The following is a 12,818-nucleotide window of genomic DNA, read 5'->3' as shown; positions in this document are numbered from 1 at the left end:
ATGGTGAAACATAGTGAAATTATACCTTTCTACATCATTGAAGTGAATGGGTTTAGAACAGGGGTAGGGAACCTGCGGCTCTCCAGATGTTTAGGAACTACAATTCCCATCAGCCCCTACCAGCATGGCCAATTGCCCATGCTGACAGATGGGAATTGTAGTTCCTGAACATCTGGAGAGCCGCAGGTTCCCTACCCCTGGTTTAGAATGATGTAATTCTGCTTAGGATGTCACTGGTAAATACCAGAATAGATCCAGAAGTGTCACATGCCTGTGTGAGTGCAAAGGGGTTAATCCCCTCCATATTTTTTTAAGATCATATGATTGTGGTCCATTACGCACAAGGTGTCTGCTACGCAGGGTGGGCGATTGTGTCTTAGCAAGATTTCTTGTATGGATGTGTTTCCCCAAGACTTGCTTTCAATTTCCATTCTCCCCACACTAAGCAACACCGTTTCTAGCATGACTTTAATTTTCTTTGCTGCAAGAACAGGGGATATTGGCTAGTGAGCACGGCTTTGCCCTGGACATCTTCTCTCCATTCACAACCAGCCCCTTGCATTTCCATCCACACCTCTCACCATTTTCCAGATTTATTATTATTTTCAATTTTTGTTATTTGTTATATTGATATAACGATATAAACAGAAAATCACTGCAAAATCTATGTCTTTTATTGCTTTGAAAACCTCTAAATAGTGGATCAACTATTTTCCTCATGCTCTCACTACCGGAGTTGTTTCATTTAACAACAGGCTAGAATTGAGGGGGGGGGGAATGTCTGTGGGATGAATGGGCTAACCATTTAATAACAAGCCTCTTTTTCCTGCAGCAGCAGCAGAATGTGCGTGCGTGCGTGCATGAGTGCATGTGTGGAGGGAGGGAGAACTATATATCAGTTCTAGGATATGGTCCCCTTCAGCAAAGTGTGGTTCAAGTAATTGCTTTGCCTCTTTTTGGGGGGTGGGGGTTATTTTTGGAAAGGGGCTACAGTATTGATATAACTGCAATCACAGGTATATTGATATTACTGTAATTTAACAGGTTTTAACAAATCTCTTTATCTTGCAGCTACTGGATGTAATGAGATCTGTACCTTTAAAAGAGAGTTGATGGGTGGAGTTAAGAGAGCCAGGAAAAGTAGAGGCCTATTGAGACTTCAGCATGCTAGCTGTAGAGCAAGCTGTGAATGCCTCCTCTCAGGTAAAAAAAGGAACATGAGTAAACCACACTACAGCCCCACTGTGCAGCTAAGAGCCCCGAGGTAAGCATTCAATGCGTAATGGGCGTGTGCTACATCTCTGACCTATACATTGACTTCATATATTGAGTGAGTCCCGCTCCAATGAAAACTGAAAGGTCACCCGGCATAGAGCATAATGGATGTCCCTTGTTTCAGAAATTATGTGCTCCCCACGACAGTGGATATAAAAATGGCAATAATACTTTCTTTTCAATGTCAGAAGCTTTTTGAAGTTCCATTACACTCAGCTCAGCAGCCTGAAGGAAAAAGCAAGTATCTTTTAAAAACAGGTATCGCTAGCATTTTCTACACTGTCCAAATATCCCGGGATGGGCAAGTAAAATATCTTGGTTTGTGCAAGATTTTTGCATGGTTCCCGGTCCTAAATTAGGTCTACTCTGAGGCTGCCCCATAATATTTCCCTTATCCCAGGATTTTCAAAATGTGCCGAATTGGAGGTTCTTTTAAAAAATCTTGGCGTGAGCCTGCTAAAGCCTGCTACCATGCAAAAAACAATCAGAAGCAGATCCAGTTTATTTTTCCTGCCCAGCCACCTGATCTCCCTGCCTGACGTTCATAAAAGCTGCCACTCAAAAACAACAGCCAATCAGAACGCGGAACACTGAGCATGCTGGTAGATGCTTGCAGCTGCCACTTAAAAACAACAGCCAAACAGAACATGTGACACCGAAAATGCTCATTACTGTACTGTCTACATGTTTACAAAATGTGGCTGATGCAGTATTTCAGTCAGTATTAATACTGATTCCCAAAATCTTCTGAATTTTGGCCTTAACTAAGGTGGCTGATCACTTGGCTACAAATGCTGCTGTTTCACAGACAAGAGGAGATTACAATGTGCTTATGGTCTTGTGAGATACACTTGAAGCTGCCGCTAAAAAACAACAGCCAATCAGAAGGCAGGACACCAGGCATAAGAGGCTTGTAGCTGCCACTCAAAAACATCAGCCAATCAGAACGCAGTACACCAGGCATGAGTGGCTTTAAGCTTGCAGCTGCCACTCAAAAAGAACAGCCAATCAGAATGTGAGACACTTGCAATGTGAATACCGAAGTCCCAGGCTTGTGCAAAAGAAACTGGAGTACTTCATCCCAGTTTTAACTTGATTCCTTCATGAAAATGGACAGCCACACAAAGGGAGAAACTGGGATGAAATTGACCCAGTATGTATGATCCCAGATCTACCCTGGTGTAATTGTGGCATGCGGAAAACACCATTGTCATTGTCTGTGTTACGTTACGTGCATCTGAGAAAAGTTATTGTCACTGTGTGCTCCTGTAGTTCTATTTACAGAATGACTGAACAAAGAACTTGTTGGACTGAGTGACTCAGTATGCCTAAATTTATTTCCATTTTGTAGGGCCTGTAAGATGCAACTGTTCCCCCAGACCTATAGTTGAGGGTAGCAACAGTTTTTATTCATCTTAGCTGACCTCCCTCCCTCCCTCCCTCCCTTGCCTCCCCTTCCCCATCTTTCTTTTCTTCTTTTCTGGTTTTAATATTGATGTATGGGTAGGGTATTTTAATTTAGCTAGTTCTACCCTTTTTTGAATATTATTTTAAGGTGCCATGGTTTGTTGTGGATTGGTTTTATTGGAATTATAGTTATAATGTTAGCTGCTCTGAGCCTGTTGTAACAGGGGAGAGCGAGTTAAAAATCAAGAAAAAGTTAGATAGTCAGACAGACAGAGTCCCCCCCAGTATCTATCACCCTAATGTGCATAAATATTATCTCCGTGAATGGAATGTCCCTCTCTCTTTCTTAACCTGAAAATTGTCCTCTGACCCTTTCTCTCTCTGTGTGTGTTTATTGTTCTTCCCTTTCTTCACATGACTTTTCATGGAGTGATAGGTATCTGCAGCTCTCTTTTATAAAAACAAATGCTTCATACTCCTGTACACATGATGCCAGATCAGCTGGCCAATTGTGACAAGGAAAAGTAATCTTGAGATCAGGTTTCTCTTTCTTCCTTTCAACTGCAATCTGAAAGTGAACACAATCCAACATGATAAATGTTTTACTTTTTGCAGTATACTGTTTGGGAGATTTATTTACTGCACTCAATACCACATTTCTATGACTGGGCAAATTCTGCTGTATTCACCAGATATTCCAATAAATCTATAAACAACCACCCTGTATTTTTCCTTGCACATGATAGATGTTGTGTTAAGGGCTTTTGTTTTGTGGACTTAAAGCAACGTAGTTGGGTTAGATGACCAAGACTCTCAACTTTTGGTCGGGGCAGTGGCCATCTCATGTTAGGAATGCTTCCATGGCAAATATTATATATTCCAATCTCAACTTGTTATATACATCTTTTTGATACTCTTTTTCTGTGTCTGTGTTCTTCATTTTGAAGAATTCTGGCCCTTGTACAGGGGTCTTCAACTTTTTTGAGCCTGCAGGCATGTTTGGAATTCCGACATGGCATGGTGGGCACAGCAACAAATGGCTGCCACAAAGTGTCTACCGCAGGAGGCAGAGCCTGCCATAGAATGATTGCCACAGCTGAACTTCAACAACACAGTGCAGATCCTTGTGCTGTGGTTGAAGCTGCTGCCAAAGTAACATTTTAAAAAATCTGCACAGCCAATGAAATCGCCAAGAGTCTCACTGGACAAAAGTCTCACTGGACAAAAACCCTATTTGCCCCCACTCACTCCCTAAAAACACTTGGTAGGTACCAGAAAAGGTGTCAACGGTCACCATGGAACCCACAGGCACCATATTGGGGACCCCTCCCTTAGCAGGCTACCTTAAAAAGATGAATGAATTAATAAAGTAAATGCATAATAGAAAAATGTCCCTGATGTTTTGGGTGACTCTCTGCATGGCCCAATAATCAGAATTATGATTTCAAAATGAAGATTCCTCTAATGATACCCTAAGCAGAAATCATAACTTTTGCCTGAGGATAACAATTTTGTGGACAAAGTAGGCTCTATCTAGACCACAAAAGTTAATACTAGAATAAAAACTTGGTCACCTTTAAAATGCTACAAGTTTCATGTTTATTTTTGCTGCAACAGACCAATATAACTACTTCTCCAGCACTATTATCAATTTTGATATTCTGTAACCAGAAAGTCAACAGAGAGTGAGGATATAACATTTTGACATAGCAAAGACTGCTCAGACTCCATTAAGGTTTTTAAGAGACGCAAAAAGTAGATCAAGAACAAATCAACAAGCACAACTATTGCAAAATGCTAAACTTTTATTAATTATTGTAACTTTTCTTCTGAAGAATCAAATAAAAACAGAAAGATAAAGATAACCCTCAATCAGTCATCAGCTAATGCTACAAATACAGTCATTAATTCAAAAGAAAATAACCCAAGAAAACTATTTTTCCAGAACAAATAAATAGTAATGGTACAACTTTCAAAAATAATTCATCTTTCTAGAAAAGAATTATATTAGTGTTACTTATTACTTTGGTTTACAAATGTTTGACCCTTTGGCAAATGTATATATCTATATTAATTTTGTAAACAATTCAACCTCCCCCCCAGAAGTCCAAATCTTAATAATTACACTGATGATGACATGTAAACAGATCCTTCTTCAGCAGCAGCACATTGCAAAAGAAAAATGTAGACAGAATCTCCTAGCATTATAGCCCCCCCCCCCCCCGAGTTTTGAAAGACTGAAGCCCGTGGAAGGGACTTAAAAAGAAAATAAAGGATAGGGAGAACAAATTAGGAAAAGTGAGGATTACATTTTGTAATGGTGTTGGACTGGAATAGACATCGTTGCCAAATGAATTTGGAGTAGAATTGATACTGTACTACAAGATCTTCTGCTCCTAAATAATGAGTGGACTCATATCAATTAGCAATCAAAAACTCTTGTGCTCATGTTTATTCCAGAGAAAAATGAAGCCCGCATCCTATCTCCCCATCCACCACCCTAATTTCGCTCAAAGTTATCTATAAATATATAGGTCAGTCTCACTGAAAGCTGGTAGCCCAAGAATTTCTTAATGTTGTTTGCCACAAAAGAAAAGACATTTTACACACATGCTGCCTGCTGAAACAGATTTGTAATAATTAGGGGGGGCGGGAAATCAGTATGTTCAAGATGCTTCTTTGGATTCTTTTCTGTTTAAAGCCACAAGGAAAATGAACATGGATCTTCTGTTAATTCTTTTTCTTGGTCAGTTTCATTTATTTCTGGATCTGTCCTTGTTGCTGCTGCTGTTCTTCCTGTTGTTGCTGCTGCTGCTGCTGCTCTTCCTGTTGTTGCTGCTGTGATTCTGTGGGGATAGGCTGGGGAGCACATTGGCTGCTCAGACAATCGCACTCCTCCACTTGGATGTAAGAATAATCCACAATGGAGCCATCAGGGCATTTCAGGGCTACGTGCTGCTTGCTGGTCTTAACTTCTTGACAGCATTTGCATGTATGTTCCATGACATTTGTCTCTGGGGAATATCTGAATAATTACAAATAGAGGACAAAGAAAGGTTTAGCATTACTGCTGCAGGATCAAGCCACATCACTGTTAGATATCATTAAATGTCTGTTTGCTTCTATACAGCAGTCAGGGCTGTGTATGTACGTTACAATTCCAGATGAACACTTAGGTGGAGCAGAATTTACTGATGCTGAGATTCTGAGATTCTCAGTGTTAGGGTTGCCAGACTGAGACACACCTGGAGATTTGGGGGATGGAGTCTTGGGAGAACAGTGACTTCAGTGGGGTATAATGCCATGTAGTCTGCAAAGCATCTATTTTCTCCAGAGTAACTGATCTCTACAGTCTGGAGATGAACTGTAATTCCATGGGATCCCCAGGTCCTACCTGGAAGCTAGCATCCCTACTCAGCACCATTGTATTTTATAGGAAGTTTCTAACCTTTACTGCTTTGAAGGTGTGTTTGACATCTATAGTCAACAGCTGTTGGCATGTTGAGAAATCACCAAACTATTTCAAGTGGGAGGGGGGGGGATTCTGTGGCTCACATAACATCTTTTGTTCTCCTTGGCTGGCAAAATCATATATACTAGTGGAGTGACACCTGTCATGCCTGAATATGAACATCTGGGATTCTGTTTTATTGGCTTTAATTGCATAAAAGGAGATGAAGGTTATTAATGGGACTCAACAATAGGTTTGACAGACAAAAATTATTTAGATACTGTAGGCAATGTTAGTTTAGAACTCAAAGCCAAACTAGAATGCTCTTTGAAGTACTTTGTAAATCCATATTCCATGAGCATAAAAGTGCTAGAGCCTGACCTTGAATAAAGAACTATTACTTGGGAAGGATTTTAAATTTTTCATTAATTTTCTGAAAATAGCATATAATAGAGCTGCGAAGAGAACATAAGAACATAAGAACATAAGAACAAGCCAGCTGGATCAGACCAAAGTCCATCTAGTCCAGCTCTCTGCTACTCGCAGTGGCCCACCAGGTGCCTTTGGGAGCTCACATGTAGGATGTGAACGCAATGGCCTTCTGCGGCTGTTGCTCCCGATCACCTGGTCTGTTAAGGCATTTGCAATCTCAGATCAAAGAGGATCAAGATTGGTAGCCATAAATCGACTTCTCCTCCATAAATCTGTCCAAGCCCCTTTTAAAGCTATCCAGGTTAGTGGCCATCACCACCGCCTGTGGCAGCATATTCCAAACACCAATCACACGTTGCGTGAAGAAGTGTTTCCTTTTATTAGTCCTAATTCTTCCCCCCAGCATTTTCAATGAATGCCCCCTGGTTCTAGTATTGTGAGAAAGAGAGAACAATTTCTCTCTGTCAACATTTTCTACCCCATGCATAATTTTATAGACTTCAATCATATCCCCCCTTAGCCGCCTCCTCTCCAAACTAAAGAGTCCCAAATGCTGCAGCCTCTCCTCATAGGGAAGGTGCTCCAGTCCCTCAATCATCCTTGTTGCCCTTCTCTGCACTTTTTCTATCTCCTCAATATCCTTTTTGAGATGCTGCCACTCAGAACTGGACACAGTACTCCAAGTGCGGTCGCACCACAGCTTTATATAAGGGCATGACAATCTTTGCAGTTTTATTATCAATTCCTTTCCTAATGATCCCCAGCATAGAGTTTGCCTTTTTCACAGCTGCCATGCATTGAGTTGACATTCCCATGGAACTATCAACTAAGACGCCTAAATCCCTTTCCTGGTCTGTGACTGATAGCACTGACCCCTGTAGCTTGTATGTGAAGTTTGGATTTTTTGCCCCTGTGTGCATCACTTTACATTTTGCTACATTGAACTGCATTTGCCATTTCTGAGCCCACTCACCTAATTTATCAAGGTCCGCTTGGAGCTCTTCGCAATCCTTTGTGGTTCTCACCACCCTACATAATTTGGTATCATCTGCAAACTTGGCCACCACGCTACCCACCCCTACTTCCAGGTCATTTATGAATAGGTTAAAGAGCACTGGTCCCAAAACGGATCCTTGGGGGACACCACTCCCGACATCTCTCCATTGTGAGAACTTCCCATTTACACCCACTCTTTGTTTCCTGTTTCTCAACCAGTTTTTAATCCATAGGAGGACTTCCCCTCTTATTCCTTCATTGCTGAGTTTTCTCAACAGTCTCTGGTTTCTTAGTCATTTATTTCTTAGTCATTTATTCTTAGTCATTTATTCTTAGATTTCTTAGTCATTTATTCCATCCCCTTTTAAGAAAGATTGGCTTTTCTTAGTCTCTATAGGTGTTAATACTTGCAAAGTCCATCCCTTGCTGATATTAGTTAGTTTGTCTATACTTCTTTAGCTTTCTAATTGGATCTGCTTTTCATGTGCCATCCTGAACATTCCTAGATTAGATTTTATGTCAATCCTACTTTGCTAATCTACATCTGGGAGTGTTCTTCAACCACACTGAGTTAATTGGATTGGATCTTATTTTGTTTGGATCTTGTTCTATGCATTTTGTAACGTGCCCCCCCTTTCTGCTGTTTGTAGCTTTGAGTCTGAGTGAGAAAGGCAGATTATAAATATTATAAAGAAATGTATGTAACTGATTAAGCAAGTTCTTATTCATGAAACCTTATGATAGAGTAATTTTTGTCAGTATCTAAAGTTCCACTGAACTGCTTGATTTGAACACTACCTACAAAATTATTTATCAAATCGGTATATCACAGGCGTCTACAATGAACTATTTCACTTTTCCAACTTCCATTTTACATTAAATTCAAGGTAGTTCCTGAACTATTTGTTGTATGTCAACAACAAAAACAAACAGTACTTAGGACAGCATAAGAGATAGTTCATGAGGACAGTGAGGAATCATTTCCACTCTGCTTACTTTGAAGAAGTACCACAGTTGCCTTCACAGTATGTTAACTGAATAGGTGAAGAAGCTTCACAGCCATTGTGCCTAATTACTTTTGGAGCAGTGTGGGGCATGCAGCTTCGTTGTTCTGAGAGGGTAAAAAACCACAACATCATGATTATGTAGTCACATGAGACAAGGGAAGTAGGGGTTGGTTAGTCCATCTTTTGAAATCATATCTAGGTAACCTTCACATAACAAAGAGAAACAGCAAGTTCATTTCTGCTTTCATCAATGTAAAGTTCAGATACTTCCTGAGTGTAATGATACATCTTCTACATATGACAGCATATTTAGGAACTAAGGGCATGGAGCGAGGGGGAACTGCGCCAAGGGCATGCGTGCGCCTTGCGCCCGCACCATGCCCCTGCACCAGCGCATGCCCGGTGCGTCATGCCCCAGTCCCCTTGGTGCTACACCATTGAGGAACACATGAAGATAGGAGGCAGACCTACTTATATGTATACTGAGAACTCTTTTCACAATATTTGGTTTAGGGCATGCACCTTAAGCAGCACAATAGCACAGTGCCTCTTTCCTGCTCAGATATTTTGTTAGCTAACATTCTCCAAAGTGGTGAACACAATCTAATATCGCTAATTTATTTATTTTATTTTTTGTATTCTACCATTAGTAATTATTACTAAAACAATACTTTATAATTGTAACAAAAATCTAAGTAACACATAAACACTACGAAGTTGATGACAGCAAATGAAAGAGAGCCAGAAAAATGCCAGTAAATGCAAAGCAGTTCACCCATCAAATGCCTGTACAAATATATCTGGTGACTAAAAAATAACATATTGGTTCCATTCAAGCATAACTAGGGAAGTTTAGTGCATTATAATATTTTATTTTGTATTAATACAGTTGACATAACTTACCCTTGGGAACACATTCGTGGCAACAGCCATCGTCAGACAATTTCACATTCTCCTAAAAGAGTTAAAAAATTATTTATGAATTGATTTACAGTCACCAAACCAATCACGTTCCTGCATTTTCTTTATTCAGGTGAGAGATTCACACTTAGATAGATATCATTTCTAGTCAGGGATGACCAAGTTTAGCACCATTTTGCTGATAGTGGTTAAAAAGCCTATCATAATGCCACTGAGAGCCATTATAGCATTGTATGTACTGGAGATTTTAAAAAGGAAAGTGAGGACTATTAGGCAGAGGAAGATAAATAGTAGTTGGCACTTGGACCCAAAGAATGCTGTATTTTACATAGTATGCCTTCTATGACCCTTGTGCCATAATAATAATTAAATAACTATATCAAGCTATAGAATTTATTCAGTCAAACTTACAGGTAGGCAGCCAGGACGTAACGCAGGACAGGTTCTCTTGACAGTGACAAGAACAAACTTGCCATCAATGACCTCACATTCATAGGAGGTACAGTTGTTTCCAGGACGGTACCAGCTCTTCCCAGGCTGAAAACGTACAATTTTAATATCAATAGAAAGCAACACCCCATTTTCAGTTCTTTATATGACTTTTGATTGTATCACCAACATGGTATAGTGATGGCAAAAAAAGTGGTTCAGATTTCTTACAGGACGTATAGAAAACTTTGTAGAAATTATTTGCAGAAGTTGCAATAATTTTTCTCTTTTTTGTATTGTTTTCATTATTAAAAGAAGGGAAATGTTTTTGCCTACATTTCTGACTGCTATTATGTACTTACTTTTCTCACTCAGTATGTCCAAATTACAACAATACGTCCAAATTATAATTACTGGCGATCCTTTGCTCTTGTTATCAGTATTAATCAGTGTTCATATTATACAGCTGAAGAACAAAGCTAATTAATGCCCTGTTAAAAGTGAAATTCTTCTGTTTCCTTTAAATTAATACAAATTGAGATATAATTTTATATATTTTATTTAAGACATTTCTAGCTTGTCTTTCTTCAAATGGGGAACCAAACTAATTCTCAACAATATCTTAAAAGAGCTTGTCCCTAAATCACACCCCTGGGTAACAGAAGTTGGTTCCATATTAGTACGTCGGAAGGCAGAACCTGAAAACAGATGGCATCTGCATTTTTAACCTTCATATCTGGAATGGGATGGATATTAGGTTAGTGGAACACTTGACACACAGAAAGTCTTGGGATCGGTCCCTGGCATCTAAAATAAAAGAACCCAAACTAGCTGATCTGAGAAAGATCTTTGCCTGAGACTGGACAGCTGTTGCCAGTCAAAACTAAGATAGACAGACCAAATATATGGCAGTTATGTATGTTCTTAAGCACCATGAGTGTGTTGAGTGTGTTGAGTACTTGAGAGTTTCAAGTAAAAATAGTTCTTTGTCCCTAGGAGCTTGAAATCTTAAATCAACAATAAGGACAGTGCTGAAAGGAGAGTGAAAGACAAGGATAGCAAGGGATGGATGTGCGCATTGATGCTCAGACATTATTTTTAGTTATTTTTTTCACAAACAGTGTCTGTTCCAGTAAACTTCCAATCTAACTATAAGACAATCCAACTATAAGACAAAGCACGAATAAAGGAAGCATGAGGGGTGATGGTACACAAAACGTTGGCTACCTGGACAATGACATTGGTGGATTCTTCTTTCAGAATACAAGCTGTTGGGGTGCATTCACCACAGCATTGTCCAGCTTTTTCCTTGTAAGCATAGCCCTGTGTTGGGAAGAATATAAATGGAAATGCATAAAATCAAGGAAGTTCTTTACTTTTTTGAGATAATATATAGGTAGGTGGACAGCTGTCTAAATAAAAAGTAGAGGCCATTAAAAATCAACATGAACTCACTTCTGGACAGTTTGTGTTGCATGATCGTGATACACATTCCACTGTGTATAATTGGCCAAGCATATCTTGTTCAAGAGTACATTTGCATAATTCACAGGGACCCCTTGGGACAACTGCTCCAGGCTGAAGAAGAAAAACAGTGATAATTTTTTCTAATCACTTCTCACAACTCAGAAAAGACTCTCATATGATCTGTAGGTGAAACTATTTATTTAAATCACAAATGGACTTTAGTGTCAATACATCTGAAATTAAAATCAGAATTCCAACCAAAATTTGGCCTGAAGTAACATACAACATCGGGTTTAGGTATCCTTCTCATTTAAAACATCTAAGGAATTTTATGGAATGTTATAAAGTCCAAATTTGGATCTTTCTCTTCAAGCAGAACATCTGATGAATTTCAGAGGCAACCTGAACAGATGAAATTATTATACGACCCTAATCAGAATCATACCTTTCTAAGCCCCTGATGTCAACAGATTTAGAAAGCTGCATCTCTGCTTAGGGTGGCACTGTAAGACTAGCATAATTTGTGGCAGGGATGAGGATGAGACAAACAACTTCAGTCAAATATTTTCTCTCCCAAATTCTTATTTAGAAGCTAAATGACAACATAATTTTTTAAATTTTATTTTAAATCTGTGTTTAAATCAGCCAATACATTGATCTGTTGATCAGGTCTTTTGTTATTCATTATGCAATTACATTATGAAGGGTACTCACTTGATAGAATACATTACTGACAACGCATCCTGGCAATAACACTGTAAGGTAAAAGGTGTGTTATTATACAATTTTTAAATTCTCTTATATCATCAGAATAGAATAACATGGTATGCAGTGATGAAGTATTAATACATTAACTAATCATTAACTTTTAAAAAAACTATGCATTCGGTAATGATTACTGTTAGTTTCAGAGAGTAGCCATCTAGGTCTGCAGTAGAACATCTAGAATAAAACTCAGTAGCACTTTGAGACCAACAACAGATTTGGGTTATAAGCTTTTGAGAATCAAAGCTTATACCCTGAAACTCTTGTTCTCTAAGGGGCTACTGGTCTTGAATCTAGCTGAAATACTGTGAGGAATCTATATAGCTAATGACCCTACTAGGACCATATCTACAAGCATCTAGGGCATTTCTTGAGTTTCAAAACAACTGAACCTTTTAGGAAATCTCACACTATGGAGATTTTCAGGGAAGGAGATAAGTTTAATTAAAATATTGGCTTATATCTTACTACTGCATCCAAAACGGTGAACGACAAGCATGCTAACATAAGAGATGGCATAGAGCTTGTGATGGTTGAGTGCAAATTGACTATCATACAGTTGAAGAGATTGAAGCAACAGCCCTAAAGATATTTTCCTAAGAATAAGCTCCACTGGATAACATTCAACTTACTCCCAAATAGAGCTGTTTAAGATTGCTCCCAAATAG

General features: G+C 39.1%; 1 protein-coding gene across 1 annotated transcript in view; it reads right to left on the bottom strand.

The window, feature by feature from the left end:
- Positions 1–4,467: 4,467 nt before the first annotated feature.
- The window catches only part of MUC5AC (mucin 5AC, oligomeric mucus/gel-forming), a 67,257-nt gene continuing 58,906 nt past the window's right edge, over positions 4,468–12,818 (bottom strand). The window contains exons 43-49 of the mRNA XM_048483747.1: positions 12,100–12,140; positions 11,374–11,496; positions 11,146–11,241; positions 9,901–10,026; positions 9,472–9,523; positions 8,558–8,672; positions 4,468–5,707 (exon numbers count right to left, since the gene is read on the bottom strand). Coding sequence (XP_048339704.1) covers positions 5,440–5,707; positions 8,558–8,672; positions 9,472–9,523; positions 9,901–10,026; positions 11,146–11,241; positions 11,374–11,496; positions 12,100–12,140 — 821 coding nt within the window. The 3' untranslated portion in view covers positions 4,468–5,439. The remainder of the gene's footprint in view (positions 5,708–8,557; positions 8,673–9,471; positions 9,524–9,900; positions 10,027–11,145; positions 11,242–11,373; positions 11,497–12,099; positions 12,141–12,818) is intronic.

The sequence above is a fragment of the Sphaerodactylus townsendi genome, linkage group LG02, assembly GCF_021028975.2.
Source record: "Sphaerodactylus townsendi isolate TG3544 linkage group LG02, MPM_Stown_v2.3, whole genome shotgun sequence".
NCBI lineage: Eukaryota > Metazoa > Chordata > Lepidosauria > Squamata > Sphaerodactylidae > Sphaerodactylus > Sphaerodactylus townsendi.
The sequence above is the reverse complement of the archived record's forward strand: the minus strand, read 5'-3'. Positions and strand labels throughout refer to the sequence as shown.